The sequence below is a fragment of the Passer domesticus genome, chromosome 9, assembly GCF_036417665.1.
Source record: "Passer domesticus isolate bPasDom1 chromosome 9, bPasDom1.hap1, whole genome shotgun sequence".
NCBI classification, from domain to species: Eukaryota; Metazoa; Chordata; class Aves; order Passeriformes; family Passeridae; genus Passer; species Passer domesticus.
In genome coordinates, this window is record NC_087482.1 from 32,612,445 (window position 1) to 32,635,381 (window position 22,937).

Consider the following 22,937-nt stretch of genomic DNA (forward strand, 5'->3'; position numbering starts at 1 on the left):
AAACCCCACAGAGAAAAGAAGAGATTAAACCCAGAAGATTTTTTAAGCTGGTATTTTTATTAGAACTCTCTACATGAAGCACCTTTGCCTGCCTTAACCTCTCCAAACGCAGCTCTTCCATTACACAGCACCAGACGCTCCGATCTACTCCGCGTTCCTGGACTTGGACACGGCTGCCCTCACCGCCTGCATGATGGCATCCTTGTCAATGCCAAACATCTTCAGCAGCTCAGCTGGCTTCCCACTGCGGGGCACGTGGGACACAGCCAGGCGAGTGACGGTGACACCGGGCTCGCCCACCACAGCGGCACACACGGCTTCGCCAATGCCACCTGTGGAGAGAGCGCACAGGCACTGACGGAGCGTGCCAGCAGGAACCTCCACACTGTGTGTGTGGGGCCTGCAGCCTACAGCCTCCATTCCCAGCCTCAGGAAAGCACCAGTCACACACGTCTGAGTGGGCCAGCTGCAAACTGAAAACCCTGTCCTGTGTCAAAGGCATTCTGAGGACAAGCAGGCAGCCATTTCTGAAGTACTCAGCCGTAAGCAGCAGGACACACCTGCCTCTCAAGGGCACAGGACTGTCAGCAAGCTCTCACCACCTCAGCATCAGCCACCAGGAACCAGGTTTAAAAATACACTTTGACTGAAGAGCATTTACAAGTGTACTTAACGTGCTGAAATTCTAACCAATCTCAGCAGCAGTTCAGAGCTCCATCTTTTCACAGTGCCTGTACGTGCTGCTGGGCACCTCTCTGGTTATGTAATGTATTCACAACCTTTGCTCAGAGCTCAGCTCTGACTCACTATCAGTCACAGCGCCCAAGGATGCAAGGGGAACTGCATGGAGGCAGGAGAGACACTGGAAGCAGAAGTACTAGGGAAGAAGAAAACAGGACTTGTGTCAAAAGCGTGTGCTGTGAGACCAGGAGGTGCGACCCTTCAGAGAATGTATCCAGGATCACAGGGCTGCCCACAGCTCCAGGCGTGGTGGGATTTAACCAAACTGAGCCTGCAGCCAGATGTACCTCTGTGGATGCAGCTGGTGAGCTCAGTGATGGGGCCTGCAAGCACAGACACCTGCCCTGCCTGCACCACGGAGCACCGTGCCAGCACAAAGCTCCTGTTCAGCACCTCACAGTTAACACTCTGCAGTCTGGCAAACCTGCAGTAAAATACTTGTCCAGAGCTGAACACTGAGCTACTGAACACTGAGGTTCAGGGATCTATCACATCCATAGTCTGGGACAAAACATGGTGTATCCAGCACTTGGGGTAGAACCAGCTCACTTCAGGTACCTGGCAAGAGTGATGCTCACCTTAAATTAACATAATGTTCTCATAACTACATCTACTAATTTCTGTTAGTAGATATATATGGTGGTGGAGAAGAAAAAGAGAGGAATTTATCCCAGAGTAACTGGGAAAAATAGAAAAAAACTCTGGGAAAAATCCCAGAGTAACTGTGGAAAAACCGTGGAAACTTCCCAAACCATCTGATTTCAAGCAATGTGGAGCCAAGCTTTTAGACACATGGAATACCTAAACCTGCACAGCAATGATCTCTTGCAATTTCACACCTGCAGAGAAGCTGCTGTACAGCCTTTCAGAGAACACTCTGAGCAGAGCCCCTGCAGCACAGCAGGAATTTACAACTTCACTGGGCACAAATGAATCCAGACTTCACTTGGACCAAACACACAAAGGGCACACAGGGCCAAGTTAATCAGAAAGGCAGCCCTGATTACCCCTTAAGTCTTTGGAACTTTCAACTCTCCTGTCACTTTGTAATCCTAACAGCACCAAAAAAACCTGAAATCTTTCTTTTGCTTTCATGGAATGACAGCACCAGGTCTCATACTCCTCTGTCAGGTCAGAAGCTGGGAGCTGCCAGCCTCTGAGAGCTGTGACCTCCCAGACTCTCCTCACCTTCATGGTAGTGGTCCTCAACAGTGATGATTCTGCCCTTGGTTGCTCTTGCACTTTCAAGTATTGTCTTCTTATCCAGGGGCTTTATAGTGAAGGGATCAATCACACGGATGTAGATCTTCTCTGCATAAATAAATGAAAATCATTTGTAACAATGAATTGCAACATGCAAGACAATGCCAGCGGCACAGGCAATGGCTGTGATCTCCTAGACCATTATGAGAGCTGCCCACATGAGCTCCCAGGTACCTGTACCTATGGCTCATCTAGCACAGAACCCAGCCAGCCCTAATTTCTACATGTATTCTTTCTCCATGCACATTGTGGAATAGTGATATCCATTTATTCACAGACCTGGTGGAGGAGGCTTGGATGAGGGATTCAAGGTGACCAGGAGCACCCATCAGTAAAAAAGTAATCTAACTGGCTTTCCCCAGGTAAGACAGAATCCAGTCACCAGAGAAATCCTCCTTACTCAGGCTGTCAATTGTAATTTTTTTCTCAGACATTTATTTTACCTTTATTGTCAAGCCAAGTGCAATTTCCACCCAATTCTTTGGTGTGTAGGCATTCTGAATTCTTTCTCCACTGCAGGTTGCCACCTCTCAGGTGTGCCTATCTGAGCTGCCCAGCCCTACCAGGGCACCCTTAAGGATGGTTGGCACCAAACCCAGATCTGCCCTGCCCTCATAAGGCAGGCCAATGGCTCATTAGAGCTGCACACAAATGGCAATTGTTTATAAAGAATAGCAATTATGTGAGGGTGTCTCTGATCCTGGCTGGCTGAACACTGGGCTGACTCCTACACATGAAGAGGCCCTATTGTCATTTTGTGACTGAAGGCTCTTTAGTGGCCAATACATTTTGGGTATTAGACCCTGCCTCTGCACTGTGGGATTATCTTTTCAGAGGTGATTACATAGACTTCAAGATCAGCAGAGCATTGTAAAGCACGTTAAGTGTAGAAAAATAAAAATGGTTCTGAAAATACAACTTTCAAAATGTCCTAAGCCTGGTGACTTGAGGCCATGACAAAGTATCAGTGCACCCAGAGGCTGCACACAAAGCTGCCCAAAAGCCACAGGCAGCATTACTGTATTATCTCCTGCTATTTGTAATCTCTTCCTGGGGAGAGGCTCCTGACTCACAGCTGGGTTTTTGATGGTATTTTTCTCTTGTTTCATTGAAGGGTTGCCACTGCTGTGAGATGTCAGTGACTTGAGCACTGCCATAGATTTGTGCCCCTCCCACACTGGTTCAGAGTTGCCAAAGGAACCCAGGTCAGCAGTGAGCCCAACCCAGGGCCAGGTGCCATGGGCACACACAGGTGACAAGCTGTGGTTTGGGACCTGCTCCCAGCCTGTTTCCATCCCATTGTACTGTATCAGGCCAGGTGCCACTCCTGCTTCTCACACAGTGTCCCCAAGTCTCTGCCCATAGGGAACTACCACAGATCAGCAATTCTAAGGAGACCCTGATGTGATCTGTTGTCAGTTTTCATGGCTACTAATGCTGCTAAGCCAACTAAACCTCCTCCATTAGGCAAGACTGGCAGCTGCATGCTGTGTTGTACTGTTTCAGCTAACAGGTGCCTGACTAGCTGTCTGAACAGTGTCATTCATGTTTACCAGTACAAAGGGTGAGCAGCTAGACTGACTGGTATTGATTTTTTTTCTGTGTTACATGACAAAAAGGAAAAAAGCCCCACCTTTTCTCAGCTGCTCTGCTGCAGCCAGTGCTTCGTGCAGAGTGACTCCTGCTCCAATCACAGTCACTTGGTCATCCTTACTCTTCAAAACCACCTGCAAGAAAACATGTCCATGTGTTTTTAACACTTAATCTTACTGGCTTTTTTACATTTCTAGAGATTTTAATGAAAAGATCAAATCTTTGCAACACTTTAGAGGGAAAAGGGCTTTTACAAAAGGAACACTGCATATTTTTCTGATTCTGTTTATCTGTGCAGTATTTACCTTTGCCTGTCCAATATGGAAGTCCTCATTGTTGTTGTAAATGACAGGGTTTTCAGGACGACTGGTTCTGATGAAACAAATGCCCTGTTTCCAAGGTGAACATGTTAGAAGTTAGGAAAACAGAAAAGTGTTGACATTCTAGTTGATAAATCCTATAAAAAAAATACAGCAAGATGACTCCTTCTATTTGTCTGATATTCACTCTTCTATGTTGCCTCTGGTTCCTATAAGTAAACTCTGCCCCACCAATTCCCATTAGTCCTTTGTGGCAGCTGGTTGCTTCAAACAGTACAAAACACTTCACCTCCTCTTAAAGCACACTGATAACTTACAATTTCCTCTCTGATTCCAAGATACTTATCTCTCTTTTGTTCTCTTGTGCAAATGGAGAATCCTACTTGAGTTAATTAGACTCTTAGAACCTTACCATACATGTGCAACTTTTACTCTGTCAATTTTAAGTTAGAGAAGAATGCTAGGCTGGAAGCAAGGAATAAGGCTTTCCATCAGTTAAAGTTCAGATGCCTTTCCAGAAGAGGTAGCAAACTTGTACTTTAATCTCTTCTTCCCACTCCTTTCCCCATTGCCCATCTTTTTTTTTTTTCCCACAAACCACTCATCATATTTGTTGCACACCAAATTTCCACATTCCTTCACTGAAAACCTGTAGTAGCAAAATTGAATTTTTTCAGATCATTTGCTCCTTTCTTAAGAAAAACTGGTATGGCAGCAAGGAAAATACTGATCAAGGAGATGATCAAAATCCTCAATACAGAGATTTCTCTTTCTGTATCCAGCTTCAAGTTTGACCCCAGAGATAAGGAGAGCGCTTTTAGGTTTGCTGAAGACCTACACTTTAATTCAATATAGATTCAAACTGCACTTGTGTAAGCATTTACATCTCCCCAAATCTGGCCCACAGCATTCAAGATTGTTCATTCTGCACTAGCCTGGACAGAATGTCTGCAACCTTTCCTTGAAAAGAAAACATCCCACTGCCCCACTGGAGCCTCGGGAAGAATTTACGTGGGTAGAGACATGCAAGAAACATGCCAGAAGCAACAAGAGTAGTACAAAAGACAGAATTATTCTGTGGCTCAGAAATACTGTGATGCAAACCTTGGTGTTGGCAGCTATTTCCACTGCTTTTTCAGTGGCTACAGCATCACTGGGGTAAAACACAGTGGAGTTGGGAATAGCCCGGAACATGCACAGATCCTCCAGCCCCATCTGAGATGGCCCATCCTCACCTGAAAGAATTAAAGAAAGGTTACAAAAGAGCAAGTGCACATTTTTGACAATCACTCAATATAGAAGTGAGGTTCAACATAAACCAGGCAAAAAAGGAGAAAAGGATAAAATCAGGCATACACACGACATGCAAGTCTACCTGCTTGAGAAAAGAATCATCTTCTCCTTAAACTTGGAACCATCTAAACAGTAAATAAGGATAGAAAGAGACTAAAAAGAAAGAGAACTGGGATTAAAAAGAAAAAATAGGAAATAAAGTATAACAATAAAACAACACAAAAGGAATACAACCAAATAGGAAGGGCACAGATACAGAAAGAGGGTTGCAAGATATCTGAACACTTTTAGATTTACATGTGCTGAGACAAAATTTATACTTGTCAATAAATGTTCCTCCAGATTTAAACTGCTGGAAATGTGAAAGGAGAATTGCATGTGTCCCATCAGAAATGGAGAGTGCAATTGGTACAACTACTCTCAAATTCTTAGGCTGATTTCAAGATTAAATGAAGGGTATGTATGTATTTTTTAATGCTGGAAAACAGTCTTTTAAGGAGCAATAGGGCATCTGTGTTGTTAATTGAACAACTCAAGCGCCTCATGGCACAAACTGCAGATCTATGAAAAGGACACGTGCTGGGTGCCAGGATTTTCCATGGTTAAAGCAACAACCACCACAACACCCCCACCCCAGTGACGTTACGTAACGGAGCTTTGGGAATGGCACTGCTCCAAAGCAGCCATGCACACAGCTCTGGAGCCACTCATGTCACAGCCTGCAGCAGCAGGGCTAGGAGCCTTCCCACATGCACCCGCTACCTGTTATTCAAGAAGGACGAGTTCACGAGGAAGGAGGAGAATATTTTCCTAAGAGCAGCACAAAATTCTGAAGAACTTTAAACATGTTAAAGAGATCAATCATTGAACTCTGCCACTGCACATTACTAATAAAGTAAGCACAGACCAGGAAAAGGAAGTCTCTCGGCTCTCATGACATGAAGAAACCCTCTCAACATCACAGTTCCTAAATGTGTGTGCTCTGAATGAGAGGGATCCAGTGGGCATTTTCCTTTCCTAAAATGCACTCACACAATGAAGGCATAGAAGGAAAATTAAATTATGAAGAATAAAATTATCAGGTGATAATTTTAATATCCTGAATCTGAATCTTATCAAAGGTAGAGAGTTACTCATGTTTGTCCTGCTTTTGCTGTGGTGGTGCCAATACCACCAACATTCAAAGCTCCTCAATTCAATTTAAAGTAACTTACAGACTAGCACCAAGTTGAGTCTGGCCCCAAGTCTTTATGAAAATCTCAGTTTATATGGTTTTGGAATATCACAGATCAAATGAGAGTATAATTCTCAATTACATCTGCAAAACCTACATTGATAGCTTAATAAAATAAGTAAATACTTAATATGTCCCGGATATAAAACGGTCTAAACAATTGATATTTCTATTCCTGACACGTGTACACTACGATTTTTTTCCTATATGTTCAGTTTGAAAAATACAGATTTTTCTGTTATTCTTTATGACCTTAAAACTTATTTAATGTTTTGGTCCATCAGCACCTATTGGTCTAGGAGTGAACTTGCACAAGTCCAAAAGGTATTGTGATAGCTATTTCTCATAAATTTGGTGGTTCAAATTTCAGTGCAGCAGAAGTCCAGGTCTGCCTAGAACTGCATACATGAAACTTCAATTTTCACCACAGATCCAGATTGGATTGAATTCCATGCAGATTTGGATCCCCATGCAGGCCCAAAGTTCTAACAGGAAGTATGCTTCATTCATACCCTTTCATTTAAAATTGAATTTTTTAACTGCTAAAGGATTTCTCTGAATAACTTTCTTTATAACTCTTTATATAAGTTGCAAAACTTTGGGTTGAAATTCTTTTTGGAAAATCAAGTTGAGGCTTGAATGAGATTTGTACCTCAAACAACTTTATAAATCCAAGTCTGCACTTCACAGTCACAGCTCCCAGCAGAACATTTCATGTGCTGAAAATTGAAACTTGGAAGTGTAGTTCTAGGAGACAATTCGGGTAACCCAAAAGAGATTTATCTTCCTAAATCAGCTTTTACATCAACACCGTGCTTGCTAAAAGTCTGAAGGTGGAAGGACTGATTTTAATAAGAGGCTTGTAATAGAATTTCTCCTTAATTACACACAAAGGCCATAATCTGATACAAATTAACTATTTTGTTTTAAATGAAAAAAAATCCAAAACATTAAATCAACTGAAAAACTGATGTATGCAGTGAACCTCAATTTACTACCCCTGTCAGCTCTCTCTCTCTTTCACTTTCCCTAGAAATACCTATTAGTTTTTCAAGCATGAATGTCTACTTGCATTTTTCTTCTTGGTATGCAAGTCTGTTCCTGTTTTCATGGGTCATGTAAAAAATAAAATCCTCTTCCTCCTTCAAACCAAAGCCAACCCACTATGACTGATGTGTTCCAGTTACAGTGGGGAGGCAAGACCAGAGAATGCTCTGCTGCTGAGGGCCCTCAGTCAGCTGGACTGAGATGTGCTGGCTCTGCTGCCTTGGTCTCCACTGCAAACCCTTTTCCCACACCTCTCAGGTGGATGGACTGCAGGACAGGGCCTGGACAAGCAAAGTCCCTTCTGCTGCAAGACATCCTGGGTTTGGCTGGGATAGTTCATTTTTTTCTTAGCTGGTACAGTGGAGTGTTTTGGATTTAGGATGAGAATGCTGTTGATAACACACCAATGTTTTGGTTGTTGCTGTGTGATGTTATCCTAAATCAAGGACATTTCAGTGTCCTCATCCTCTGCCAGTGAGGAGATGGACAAAAAGCTGGGAGGGACCATGGCCCAGACAGCTGGCCCAAGCTGGCCACGAGGACATTCCATACCACAGAATGCCATGCTCAGCATACAAAGCTGGGGGGAGGTTGGCTGGAAGGGGCTGAGCACAGCTCAGGGACAGGCTGGGCATTGGTCAGTGGGTGTTGAGAAATTGTATTGTGCTTGGTTTTTTGAGTTTATTTTTATAATTACAATTATTATTATTAGTAGTAGGAGCAGTTAATTTACAAGTTTTTTTCTGATTCTCCTCCTAATCCCATTGCAGGGACAGGGAGTGTGTGAGTGGCTGGGTGGCACTTGGTGTCCAGCTGAGATTAAAGCCCAACAGATCAGGCTCATGACCTCCTGAGGAACTCCAACAAACAAGAGTCCATGGGAGCTGACCAGATGTATCCCAGAGTCCTGAGGGAATTGGCTGAGGAAGCTGCCAAGACACTCCCCATGAAAAGTCACAGCAGCACCAGGTGGAGTCCCCACTGGCTGGAAAAAGGGAAACACTGCACCCAGTTTTAAAAGGGGGAAGAGAGAGAATGCTGGGAACTACCAACTATCACTCTATGCCTGGGAAGATGTTGGAACAGATCCTCCTAGAAGCTGTACTAATGCACATGGGGAGGAGGAGGTGATTCAAGACAGCCAAGGGTAAGTCCTGCCTCACTTTGAGCAACCTGCTCTAGTGGCAGATGTTGGAAAGAGATGACCTTTAAGATCTTTCCAACCAAAACTTTCTATTATTCATTTTCTGAATTATCTTAGAGCTTCACAGTTCCTGTTTCATTAGTATGTAAGAGATTTTGGATTTTTTAAATGACCATATTAACAATTTCAGTAGTGAAAAATACTGGGATAAGTTGAAGTAGTTATTTCAAATGTGTGTTCTCTAAAGTGTTTTTGAGATTGATGGACAAAAGCATCTGTGCAAGAAGAGTATCATTAGTTTCTCATTTAAGAGAATGGGAAACAGCACAGTAAGCACATGATTATTCTCTCCACAGAGAGAATATTCTCTCTTTTTTCATCAACTGCAAAGATGAAATGGAACCCGAACCTCTCAGTTTCAGTCCAATCCCTTTATATCAGTCTTAACTTGTACAGTAGGAAAGCTTGTAGGGAAAAGTCCTATTTTCATCAGGCCAAAGAGGAAAAACAAGCCAATGACAGCTTGAAATTTTTCTAATTCTTTCTAAACCCAACAGAAGTGGACTTGCAAATATGACTGCTGCCACTGTTACACCACCCCAGCTTGCCTCCACAGAGCAGGATCCATGTGGCTGCCAGACACCCCTCTCTGAGAGGATGGGGAGTGCTGCTGGGACAGCAGGTGCCCTTACCGATGGAGACGCCGCAGTGGGAGCCGCAGAGGTTGATGTTGCTGTCGGAGATGGCAGCCATGCGGATCTGGTCAAACGCCCGCGAGAAGAAGGTGGCAAAGGTGCTGGCAAAAGCAACGGTCCTGTCACGAGTGGCACAACCAACTGCAATGCTCACCTGAAAGAGGGACATTGGATAAGAACAGTGAATTCCTCATTTATCAGTGGTTTCCAGGACATCATCTGTGGGACTTCTTGCCCTAAAAATTTAGCAAGAAGCTCTCAGCGCAGACTAAAAATCTTTGTTTAGTCCTGCTTCTAATTGCTGGCATTTCCAGAAAGGAAAGGAGGCAACTCACCCTCCCAGTATCTATTCTCCTGCATCTCCTCTGCTCCATGCTTCAACTGCTAGCTGTCATTGTTGACTCTTACTGGCAGCTTCTTTTCTTTATCTGCTTAAAGCAGCCATTCAAAGATTTTTAAGACTTATCCCTCTCTTTCTTCTCCTGGTTCAAAGGCTTATGTTCTCAGTCCAATGGACATGGTCTTGCTATCTCCAGAAGACAAAAATCATCATTAGTAAGAGGGAATGTATTTACCTGTGTTATTTGGACTGGTTATTTGTTAAAAGACCCTTCTTTAGCAAAATGGAAATTAGAACAAGGTTGCCAAATTGGTTTTTGCTACAATTACCACATATTTATATGAAAAACAAGTATTAGATGCCCACTGTAAGGGGACTCAGTAAGGGGACTCAGTAAGGGGACTCAGTAAGGGGACTCACACTGAAGGATCATACTAATCTTTCAATAAACCCAAGGGAGCAGTTACCATGTTCTGCTCAGCAATGTAGCACTCGATGTAGCGACTGGGATGTTCCTTCTTGAAGAGCTCTGAGAAGGTGGAGTTCTTTGTGTCGCCATCCAGAGCAACCACTCGATCGTTGGCGTGGCCCAGCTTTGCAAGCGCAACCCCGTAAGCCTTGCGGGTGGCCCACTGCAAAAGGAAAACACACCAGGGCTGCTGTAACTTGCTGCTTTCTAGAGGTTTTTTTTTGCTCCTGTTTTCTTGCTTTCAAATGACAGCAGTATCAAAAGTACATAGGAGAATGGTGACACACAGAAGAGCAAACAAACCCATAACGAAGCTTTAGAAAATGCATCCTTGCTGAAATTGGCAACTCCCCACCAATCTGGCTAGGAAATAGTTTAAAGCCTTGCTTTCCAATCTTGGAAATTCTGAACCTCAAGGAGTTTCTTCAATTTCAAAGGCACATAAAGTAGTTTAGAAAATTGATAATGATCATGAAATGAAGAAGGGTGATTTGAATCTCCATATTTTAATATATTTATATACCCTTTCGATACCCAGCAAGTTGACTGTGTCACACCACAGAAATAGGTGTCTGCCTACTGAGAAGAGGTGGGTAGTTGCAAATGGGGCAAGGCATAACACAAAAACTCCTGCCATCCTGTTAAACAGTCTCACACTTTGAAATATCTGACCATCAGTGAAAAAGAAGGGGATACCTTTTCTCCCACTTTGTAAGTTGGTGGAGATGGCATCTTAATGTTTCTAATATTTACTATAGGTGCATCTTCTTCTGGAAGGGCTGGAGAAAGCTTTTTCTTGTTCTGGATTCTGTCATCTATTTCCTGAATGACCTGTTCAGCCATATTTTTTGGAAGGGGCTTTCCATGCCAGCTTTCCTTATCTTCAACACCTGTGTATTTAAAGTTACATTACAAGTAAGAAAAGTATAAAAACAATTTAGGTTTTTATCTTCAGATTTTACCCAGATGAAAGTGCAGTGGAGTATGACAGTCCAGTATTCTCTTCCAAGGAAGAAATTCCTTGAACAATTACAGTAGTATTCAACTGCGTTAAGACAAACATATTTAAAGAAATAGGATGAATTTTACATAATCAAATTACATATATTCCAAACTTGTGACAAAATCCCAGCACCTTCTACTGAAATTATTTGTAAATTTGCCCATAACAGACAGTGTGTGGTTCCAAGTGTGGCAGGAAGCAACCGGTAAATCAGCATGACCATTTCCCATGAAATTTCAACAGTTCTATTTGAACAAACTCAGATAAGTTTGAAACAACAGTTAACCAAGGTGTCCAATTCAAACAAGATCTGATATTTTACAGCTTTATTTTAATAGCTTCTGATGCCTCTTATCTGTGCACCCAGCACTAACAGCCAAGTCACCTCTCTGCCTGATATACTGCTTTTCTTTCAGTCACTGCAAATAATGACCTTTGCTTGCTTACTCAATGAAAAGGAATGAAGATATTCACTGCTGTTAATAATATTTATCTGGTCAGAAAGGCAAGCTCAGAGTGCTGCTAAAAGCTGTGGCTAAAGGGAATCATGGCAACCCTTGACACACTGAGTGTGCATTTGCTCCATCCCATGGACAGAACACTGCATAGCTGGCACACATCTCACTTGACAGGACCAAACCAAATTCTCAGCAATAATGTTGCTGAGAGGTACAGAGGGTCAAAGACCTTCTGCATGTGCAGATGTGCAAGTACCTGCACTGCAGCACTAGGTGTACATCCTATTTATGTGTGTATGCAAAGCAAGAATTGTTTTGTTACCTGATATGCCTCTGCCTTTAAAAGTCTTTGCAATGATGGCTGTTGGCTGATGTTTGGCCTGGCCAAAGGCTTTGCAAAGCTCCTCCACACTGTGTCCATCCACGATGATGGCATGCCAGCTAAGAACACAAACAGATCAACTGTTTCTAAAGGGTTTTAGCATGTGACACTCTCTGGTAGTCAGCAATAACAATAACAAATACTAACTTCATTCCAGTGCAGTGTCTTTTTAAGAGACCCAAAGTATACCAGAAACACGAACTACCATTTATTTGAGACCATAAAAAATAGCACAGCTGCTTTTTTATAATGCAAAATGAGTCACAGGGGGATCAACAACTATGAGCAAAATTCACAGCTCACAGATAACTAAGTTATCCTACATTTCTTCAAACGTAATGGCCATTTTTAACCACAAGAGCAAATCAAACATCTAGAAATGAGATGAAAACTGACAATAGATGTTGATTAAAAAACCCCAAAACACTCAGGCATAATTTGGTTTCTATTGTATCTGACATTTTTTTAGCATGGACTTTGCATCTGCACAGAAATATGAAACTAAATGAAAGCCAACACACAAAGAATTCTCTTACTTTCCATTCTGTTTTTTTCTGATCTACTTGCTATAATAGGACATGTGGTCACAGTTGCAAAATCTGAATTTGATGTGTTAAAAACAGTTTTAAGACCCCAAACAGATTTATCTGTGCAAGCAGCCCTTATTTTTCCTCAAAACCAACAAATTTTGCCACTTTCAATATTCCTGCTGCAGCCATAAAGTTGACCAATATCAGGCATTATGAAAGACCATCTTTCTTGCTGATGGAGTCGTTTAGAGCTGAAAGCTCCTTTGAACAATTCTGAGAAGCAAATAGAACATACATTTTCAAATGAGAGATTATCCTGAGCTTCTCCCACTCACATACCCAAAGGCCTCGCAGCGTTTCTGGTAGATTTCAACGTGATGCTGCAGAGGAGCAGGGTCACTTTGTCCAAGACGATTAATATCAAATATAGCAACGAGATTATCAAGCTTGTAAAAGCCAGCAAAGGCCATTGCCTCCCAAACAGAGCCTTCAGATAACTCTCCATCTCCAAGCAGACAGTACACTCGATAGCTAGAAGAAATTAAAAATGAAAATAAATTAGGTTTGATGTGTAAGCACTATTAAATCAAAACTCCTCCAATAATTCATAGTAAGAATTCACTTCATTTTTCTATCCCAAACTCAATTCCCATTGTTCAATGCATTCACCTCAGCTAAAGTTACGTAACCTTAGACAAATCAAATTAAAATAGTTATGAGCCGTTGCACGTTAGAAAAATAAGATGAGAAATACTGCACTCCTTTCCAAACCTTTGTCTCAAAAAAATCAAGTCTTAAGCCTCCCACTGCAAGGCTTGACTGAACAAGCCCATTGAACACTGTCACTGTGACTCAGCAAGATCCTGAACAATGCAGGGACAGTTACCTCTGCTTCCTCCTTCCTCCCATATACCCTCTGCAAGGACAACAACAGGAATTAATTCCAGGAAACTCTAAATTGTGGATGAACTCCGCTATGGATTAAAGCATACCACATAACAAATTCAGAGTTCAGTAAAAAGATAACCAACATTACATGACTTTGTAGACTATTTCTCCAGCTACTGAAGCCCTTTATTTAGGTAAAACTCAGTTAGCAGGAATACTGCCTCATCTCTACCAAATTCAGCCACAGCATTTGTCTTTTACTACCACTCTTCTTCTGGACAACAAAACTTTGTAAATGTTTATTACACACTAAAATGAAAAAAAAAGTAAATTATTCTTCAAATATATAATTTTAAAACAAAATAATTGAGATGGCTGTCAGTGATTTTTTTAGTCAACATGAAGCTATAAGAGACTTTTGAATCTGATTCCTACCTGCCTTCAGCTAAATGTGAACTCCTTGCACTTAAGCTGCTCCCCAGTGCTGCACGCAAGACCACCTTTTCCTTTTGTCATGTAAGCACTAGTTAGATTTTTTCCACACGTAGCATCTGCTAAACTCAATTAAAATCAGCAAGTCATCTTTCACAGAAATGATTTCAAGCTAGTGAAGTGTAGGACACATTAACTGGGCAGCCTATGCTTGGATGTACTAGAACTGTCAAATAAAATATATCAACCACATCAGGCTATTTTGCTCCACATACAGATTTGCCTTTAGACATCTTTTCTTGTGCACAGAACCAATGGCAGAAGCAGTCATTTTTGTCTCTGTGGAGTTGAGTGCCTTTCTGATAACATTTTGGAGCCCTACTTTATGATTCAATTATGCTATTATTGACCATAATGGTTCCTTATCCAACGTTCTCCATTATTTGTCATCTGACTTTGAACAGACCTCTCCAGCTTGCACTTTCCTTCTAAAGGGACAATCCAGTCTCAAAATGGATATCAGTTACTCTCTGGAAGTTAGAGGCTCCTCCAACAACTCCCTGTCTTCTCTGTTCAGGAACATCAGCTTGCAATGCTGTCAGGTTACAAAAGAAACACACATATGCACTAATTGTTGCTAATCTTTAAACCTTTGGTGGTTTCACTGGCAACAGCTTTGTAACTATCTATCATTTAAAACCTGAATTTGAAATCAGACTTGGGATTGAATAAAGGAGAATGAATTTATCTATCCATCCAATTTAACAAAATTTTCCCTTTGAATGCCTGTAATCATGAAGTATGAAAATGGAATTACCTGGCTCTGTCAAAGAATTTGCCAGTGTATGCCATTCCACAAGCAGCACCAAGACCCTGCCCAAGGGATCCAGTAGCCACATCAGTGAAGGCTTGTCTCTGAGAATAAAAAGGCAACAATTATTTTATAGTTATCAAATAGAGGAAGTAATTTCCAGTGCTAGAAGATGGTTCAACATATAAAATGCAGCTTCTCAGCCATAACAATGTGCAAGTCCCTCTAAATCTTGAACCCCTTATTTCCCTGCAATGCAGATTTCTTTCATGATGACTGTCACAAGCTAACTGGGCCCTCTGAGAGGGAAGGGAATTTCTCAGCTATGCTTCGGATGGCAACAGTTAAGAATTGATGATTTTGTGTAAAAAAGAATCAATTGAAACAACTGGCTGGGAATGGAAAGACCAATGAAGTGGCCAAACTGGGTGTAAACTCTTGAAATACCTCAAAGCTGCTTAAAGGGCAACTGAAGCTTGGATGGAACTTTAACTAAACATTTATGAAATGGAAAATACTGTCATGCAGGGCTGTAGGGGAACTTTACTACAACAATAAAGGTAATTTCTACATGCTCATTCAAATACAGTTCAAATTCAATTGTGAAGCCATAAATGCCATCATCCTTAAAAGTCTTTATCTTTCTTGTACTGAACAGCTGGCAACCAAAATTGCTGTGAAATACATACACTTGTTTCACAGAAACATCCTTTCGTATCAAAGATTATGAGCACTCACTGGCACTGGGTGTCCTTCTAGGACAGAATCAATTTTCCTCAAGTTCAGTAATTCTCCTTCTTGTAGAAAGCCAGCCTCTGCCCAAACAGAATATAAAATAGGTGCTGCGTGACCCTAGAGAGAAACAGAAATTGTAAACAAAACACAAGTTTCACATTCCCGACTATCAGGACAAACTCTACAAAGCTGACAGACACTGAAATCAGGTTCTTGTGTCCATCAGGAAGACATGGAGTTATTAAACAGTTTTACAATGCACACATCCACACTGATGCTTGTTTCCAAGTTCCCCACGCCCCTGCTTACAGCACCCCAGCAGGATGAGCAGTGTTATCTCACTAGAGCTTCCTTCAATATGAATGTACTCAGGGTTGAATGCAGTGAGTGACAACAGGCAAAGTTTTAAGCTTTGTACACTCAGACCTTTGTGGAGCAGTCATCTTCCACTCCTGGAGTCATCAGGAGTGAAAAGAGCATGCAGAGGTTTGAAGCCATTTAGCTACTCTGGACAGAAACACTGATTAATTAGAGAGCTAAAGTAAACATGAGGAAGTGACTCTCAGTGCTTCACCACCTCAGCATCAACTGCTTGCTTCTCACTCAATTCCTTCTTTCAGAGCGGCCACCAGAAATGGCAACAGTTACATCCAGCACAAGGACATTCACCATGGGCTCCACAGCACTACTGCAAGCCACCACTTGAGGAATTCTGACTCAAAGATGGAATGTGCATCACTGGAGCACTTCACCTGCCATGTTTTACCTCGTTTGTCATGTTTTACATTTTCTGAAGGCCCCTCACCTGCCTTTATGTCATATGAACAATATATCCCCATGATTTGCAAGGACATGATGTGAAAGGGGACAGAAACACTAACAGCCAGCACAGACTGGGGTTTAAGTGTTTTCTGACCCACAGTGGCTTCAGATTTAACAGTGACTTTAGTACCATACTGGCACAGTAGGAATGCAAACTACAAACTACTCACTAACCTGCCCTGTTTCATGTAATGCTCCCTGAGAAGCTGGCAGGAATTAGTGCCCACTGTGACATGGCTGCAGGCAGAACAGCAGGGCTGCATTTAACAAGAGCACAAAAGCCAACTGCAACTGCCTCGTTAGAAAAATAAAACAGAACTTATTGCATCCTGATAGATTGTATAGACAATATTTATTATTTAACATTACAACAACTTAACATAGTGGAGTTAAGACTTATCAGGACTCATTACAAAGACCCTTTTAAAACTGTTTTTAAGTTATGCTGCAACTTAATTTAGCCAGCTTCTTTCTTTCTGAAGCAGACAAATTCCAGGCTCTCAAATATTTCCAACAGACATCTCTGCAGATGTAAGTGTACGTAAACACAAGTCAATTAAATCTACAGACTGACAGCTCTTTGCTAGCAGACTGTAAGAGGACAGCAAACCAGTAATTATTTATTTACCTTTGAAAGAACAAACCGGTCGTTGCTGGCGTTTCTGGGGTCTTGCACTTTGTACCTCATGGTATGGAAAAACAGCACAGACATAATCTCTGCTGCACTGCAACATGATGTAGGGTGGCTACAAGTCAAGAAGAGCCAAAATTACCATTTGTGTTATTGTTTGCTCAGGATTGCATCTTTAAAATACCACTTCATCAGACCCCAACTCCTCAGCATTAAAATACACAAATCTGAAGTGTTTGATATCCCACCCCTGTGCTGTTCCCCCAGTGCCAATCAAATACTTTGACACAAAGGGAGCCTCTGATCTGGTTGATATGGATGTTCAATCAAGACCCTGCTGACAGCTCAAGGACTTGTTTTTTAGAAGTCTCCCTTCTTCTCCATGCCAAGGACCACCACCTGAAGGGGTGGCTGAAGCACAGGACAGTCAGACACAGGCTGTGTCAGCCTGGGCCTGAAATCAGAGTCCACTGATTTTCTGGTGGCAGAAATTCACACCAATGCAGAGGAAACAAGGACAGCTTTCCACAGAATTAGAGCCACTCGCTGAGTGGCGAAATTAAAAGCATGGCATCAGGAGTTGTTCAGGCTCTGATGCACATGCAGGGATTGGTAATGCAAGATTAACTTCTGCAGAGAGTTCTGGAACATTTATAATAGTATAACTTAGGACCCATTTCATTGTACCACATTAGAGCTGACAGAGTAAGAATTCGGATTTCTAAAGAGGACATTAAACAAAGCAATTCTTGTTTTCATCTTCTACTGAAACTGGATATGGAAATTTACTGTCTCCAGTAAACACCCAGATACATGTTGTAAAATACTGAATTGCTTAATCTTTGGCTAAGAGGGGAACTATCATTTTCTACATTTACATCTTTATAAGTTTGAAATATTGTGTGAGTTGGCTTATCAAACATTTTCAAGTGTCTGGTACAGTCTCTCCCATTGAATTGTCTGGGATAACAGCAGCATGAATTCATACTCAACTGTAACTTGCCTCAGGAACACACAGGCCCATTTCACAGGCAGCTGTGCCATAAAATACCAAGTGAATACAAAGTTAGGTGAAGAGGTTATGCAAGTAGCAAATTGGAGTTATTCCATGACAAGGTATATATTTAATTCAAAGTGCAATAGAAGGGCACAGAATTACTTTTATTGATCTAGATTACTGTAATTTACATAATAATCACTGTAATTCTTATGCACCTGGAATGGGTGGCACCACTTGACCACTTGGGAGTACCAGCCTTGGCTTTTCACTTGCCATAAAGCTTAAAAGGGTAAGGAGACTCTTTAAAAATCTTTATTGAGTATGGAAAATAGCATTTTTCAGATTTTACTGATGTAAACATAATTCTTGATATCAGCCATTGCTACTGAAGTACAGGAAAGTGGATGATGAGTAGTGAGGAGGTTGAAAAAGCAGTTTCTTCTCACTTTCTCTTCTGCCAACATTTACTTTTCATCTTTAGCAGGCTATTCTTCAAATATTTGATCCTACTTGTAAAACAGGACAAACTGACTATGAAAGTGTCACTTTTGTTTCCTACATGTATATTTACCATGCATGTTAGGATTAGACAACACTTTCACTAGAACCTTAATCAGAATATTTTCTTTTGATAGTAATAAACCTTCCCACCCAACATCCCCAACATAACTGTAATAAGAGAATAAAAACATGCAAAACACTAGCAGAATACAAATTGTGGTTAGTGTCCATCCCTTAGTAAGTACTCACACACAGGGAACCAAGAGAATTAGCTTTAAACCATGGTTCAAACATATTAGTAAATATTTATGTATTTGAGTTAATCAATAAGCCTTACATGCTTGTTTAAAGCTTTCATTCCTTTAATTTTATTAACTTTATACTTAACCATACTTCTATGAACTCCTGGTCTTGATTAAAAAAGTTTTAAACCACCTAAAATGGTAGCATGTGGAAATAAAAAAAAAGTAGAAACATTTAATGAATTACCTGAAAATTGGAAAAACATCTTGTTAAAGCTACAGGTTAATTAAATGAATTTCTACTATCAGAAATAACAAAAAAACCCCTAACTTTGAAATACAGTCCTTCAGTAGGAGACCAACCCAAACTACACTAGAACACCAAAATCCTGGATCCACACAAAACAAGGGTAAAATGATTGCTCCAAGTTAGTTTTGTAGGGTTTTTTTTTATTACTGTGCATCAATTGATATTTGCTCCATCTTCATGTGTCCACACATTTCAAAGGATAGCAGTGGAAAACTAAAATGGAACACTGAGTCAAAACCAAAAAAACTGAAAAAAATTTATCTGCAACAAGTGGTCACATCACATCTTATGAAACATAACTGCCTCTTAAGAAACTCTTGCAACTTCCACTTTTAAGAATGTATCCATCCTGCCCTAGGAAGCAAAGACACTGTTTCAAAACGAGAGAAATTTATTATCAGCTATAGCAGAGACTCTATCCATTTCAATGGGAATGTGTGCACTACTTATCCAAAAGAAAGAGCTCTTCCACACCCCAAAGCAAGTATGTTCAATCTTTATAACTAACCTAATCAAATTTTTTGCCCACATAAGTAATTTTCAGCACAATTTTTTTTTTTCAGTTCACTGAATTTTTCCACTCCAGCTGATGAAATACTCAAAGTGATGTGTTTGAGCAACTCCAGGCTCAGACTGAGTTAGGTCTTGTCCAGGCAAAGACAGTACTTTCTTTAACAGAAGGTAAAAGAAGACTGCAAGAACTGGTGTGACATATCTACCACAGCACCATTTGTGTTGCAATACCTGCCACAGTTCACAGAAATTACTTCCTTGAAAGTAGTAGGCAGGTCCTATTTTTTCTGAAGTGCTTTTATTGCAAGTATTTCCTTCGGTTTTTACAAGCTACACCTTTAACAAACATGTATTTCCTTAACAAAGTCAAAGCCATCATGACAATTCACATTTTTAACTAACTGTAAGCTTCTATTTAAACTTAACTTGCATTCAAACATCTTTTCCCATCCTCAGTGAACACCAGCAATTTAAGCAAAGCACACTGTCTCAGTTTTTGGAAAACATTCATAATGCACAGCTGCTTTGGAAATGTACATGCTTTGCCTAACTCCACAACAGACTGAATGTCTTTTGGGCACATTACTACACCATCATCTTGGCAACCAAATCTTATTAAGAAAATATATTACTTATAACAGAATCTTCTCTTAAGAGCCCATCTTTCATAATCTGCTTGTTATCAGGTTGTGTAATAATTTCAGACTACACAACTCCAGTGGCAGAATAAACCAGAGGGATTACTGAAATGCCTTTGTGCTAGAAGGACTCAGTATTGTAGCACAGATGAACCAGGGAATAAAAAGCTTGAGTAAAACTGCTTTTACTATTTCTTCATCAGTATGGTGAGAATGGTTTTACTGGTGAATTTCACAGACTGAGGAAGAGAAACAGAGGCTGTAGTATGATCCTTGTTCTTTAACAGCACATCACACAAAACAGAGAAATAATTTTATCTGTTGATGAGACAACTGATACCGTGCATCCCTGTGGCCTGCTTAAAATACTTACTGGAAGCTGAATGCAGAAACCCAAGCTTTACAAAGCACAGTTTTCAATTTACACATTCACACACACTTGTGTAATACAGTACACTACAGAAACAAATCAAGAACTAAAAGGGCAGTTGCTGGGTACCCCATACTCGTCTGTCCAGACTGCACCCAACAGACAGTGCTGTAAACCAGCACTGCTCTGACTTGCTGAGAGGTTTCCCGCGTCCAACACCCATTTCACGGGAAGAACAACAGCAGCGCTTTCATTTGCTGCCTGCAAACGGAACGAGTAAAGTTCAGCTTCGAGAGCCATGTGAGGGAGCTCATGCCAGGCACAGGGTGGGGACTGTAAGGCAATTCAAAGAAGCTTTATAATATTTTGCACATCACCCTTCTTCACACAAACCTCAGCATCCGAAGGATTCCTTCAGATTTTTTCAAGACACTGCACTAGCTTCAAAGAGGGCCAAGGGAGGAAATTGCAAAAAGACAGGATATGTGTAAAAAAAAAAAAGCCCCGCACTTTATATAGAAGCATTGATATATTTTTCAAGCAGAAAAAATGGCTTTAATTTTGCATGACTAAAAGCGGATTGTTTGCAGAGATTTTTTTTTTTTTTCCATAGGTAAAGCACGATCAAAGAAAGGATAACCCTGGAATCTGCACACATCAGAGCCCACACTAAATCCTGTCCAGAGGCCTGAATAAACTGCCCATTGGAGACCGCGGGCATTGCACAGATAATCCCACTTGGGCTCACTTGAAATTCTGTGCAAAATTAGTTCCAACTGACGGGCACGCAATGAAAAAGAAGCCGCTTGCGCCTCGGGCACAAATTCTTTGGTTTTCAGTCCTGCCCCAACTTAGCATTCCCGGCCTCTCTCCCAGTCACAACAGCCGCCGGCCCCGGCGACCGACGTGGCCCGGCCGGGCGGGCTGTGCCCGCGGAGCCCCCGGCCGCCATTTCCACACGTGCCGCTCCGCATCCACCAGCGCCGGGGGTGCCGGGGCTCGGCGGGGCCGGCCCTGCCCGCTGCCATCCCCGCGCACGCCGCCCCAGCGCTCCCGCGGGCGGCACGGCCGGGCCTGCGGCACCCCCGCACCGCGGGACCGGGGGCTCTGCCCCCGGGGCACCGGAGCGTCTCCGGGCAGCGGGAGCCCGCACGGCCCCTCCCAGCCCCATCCCCAGGCCGGATGCAGCCCCGGGATGCGGGAGCGCGGCTCCGGTGCGCGGCCGGGGCTGGGTCGCTGCACGCCCGCCTCCTTCACTCACCCGGAGCCGGCCGCGGTCGTGGCCTTGATGGAGCTGATGCGGAGCCGGTTGGCCGTGTCCTTCAGCGCCTGCAGCGTCTGCTGGTCGGGTTTGTGGTAATCCTCCATGTGGGCGACGCGGGAGGGCTGCGGCGGCTCTCGGGCGGTGGCGGCTGGAGCTGGTCTGAGCACGGGCTTTGCGAAGCGGCGGCGCGGCTCACCGGGGCCGAGCGCTGGGGCGGAGAGAGGAGCGCGGGGGAGGGGAGAGGAGCGAGGGGGCGGAGAGAGGAGCGGCCGGCTCCCTCCATCCTCCCTCCCTCCCTCCCTGCCGCCCGCGGGCGGGCCGGGCCGGGCCCGCTCCACGCTCCTCCCGCGGGCGCCATTTCCGCGGCGCGCTGTGAGGCGGCGCTGAGGGCGAGGCGGCCGCGCTCCCTGCTCGCCATCGCTCGGGAAATCACAGCCGTGGTCAGGCTGGAAGGGAGCTGTGGAGACCGCCCAGTGCAACCCCCCCGCCAAGGCAGGGTCACCCAGAGCAGGTGACACACGAGCGGGCCCATGTGGGTTTGGAGTGTCTGCAAAGAGGAGGACTCCACGCCTTCCCTGGGCAGCTGTTCCAGTGCTCTACCTCCCTCAGGGTAAAGAAGTTCTCTCATGTTGAAGTGGAATTTTTTGTGGTTTAGTTTTGGCCATAGCTCCTGTCCTGTTGGTGGGCACCACTGGAAGGAGTCTGGCACCATCCTGTTGGCATCTGTCTTTGAGATGTTTATATGCATTCATGAGGCCCCCTCAGTCTTCCCCAGAATAAACAGGCCCAGCTCCCACAGTCTCCCCTCATAAGAGATGCTGCAGATCCCTCATCTTTGCAGCCTCCACTGTTCTCTCCAGTGGTGCCTTGTCTGTCTTGTACTGAGGAGCCAGAACTGGACAGAGAACTCCAGGCATCCTCGCCAGGGCCCAGTACAGGGGCAGGATCACCTCCCTCGACATGTTTGATCCAACCCCTGCTCCATGAAACTGTTGGTCTCCACCCCAGTCTGTTCCTCTGTCTAAAAGAATGTTACAGTATCCCACAGCTTAACAGTAACCTGGTTGTTCCACAAAGGAGAAACGAAACGGTAGCAGACTTGCCCCGTGTGGCTTCCTGTCAGGTATAATTCTTATTTCCATAACATATGTTAAAATTTTCATGAACACAAAGACTTTTGCATAAAATATTGACTTTACCAGCCATCCATCAGCCAATACATTTTCTCTAGCAATTCTGAACCCTATGACATTAATGCTAGACTTAAA

The 22,937-nt window shown here is 42.9% G+C and overlaps 2 protein-coding genes across 9 annotated transcripts in view; one reads left to right on the forward strand and one right to left on the reverse strand.

Annotated features, from left to right (window-relative positions):
• Positions 1-21,677, forward strand: part of TMEM40 (transmembrane protein 40) — a 42,225-nt gene extending 20,548 nt beyond the window's left edge. For 6 of the 8 annotated variants that reach the window (XM_064432527.1, XM_064432530.1, XM_064432531.1 and 3 more), the window contains one exon: positions 8,262-16,887. The gene's annotated coding sequence lies outside the window, so the exon portion shown is untranslated. Of the gene's footprint in view, positions 1-8,261; positions 16,888-21,018 lie in introns of those variants that run through there. The other 2 variants (XM_064432532.1, XM_064432533.1) reach the window with 2 other exon arrangements.
• On the reverse strand, positions 31-21,955 carry TKT (transketolase). Its single transcript, XM_064432524.1, has 14 exons — positions 21,667-21,955; positions 16,829-16,946; positions 15,382-15,495; positions 14,650-14,747; positions 12,852-13,043; positions 11,923-12,041; positions 10,836-11,029; positions 10,138-10,302; positions 9,328-9,484; positions 5,022-5,152; positions 3,903-3,986; positions 3,638-3,731; positions 1,930-2,052; positions 31-332 (listed from the first exon to the last, which is right to left on the reverse strand). The coding sequence occupies exons 1-14, from the start codon at positions 21,771-21,773 to the stop codon at positions 145-147; spliced, it is 1,884 nt and encodes a 627-aa protein (XP_064288594.1). The 5' UTR covers positions 21,774-21,955; the 3' UTR covers positions 31-144.
• Between the last annotated feature and the right edge of the window lie 982 nt (positions 21,956-22,937).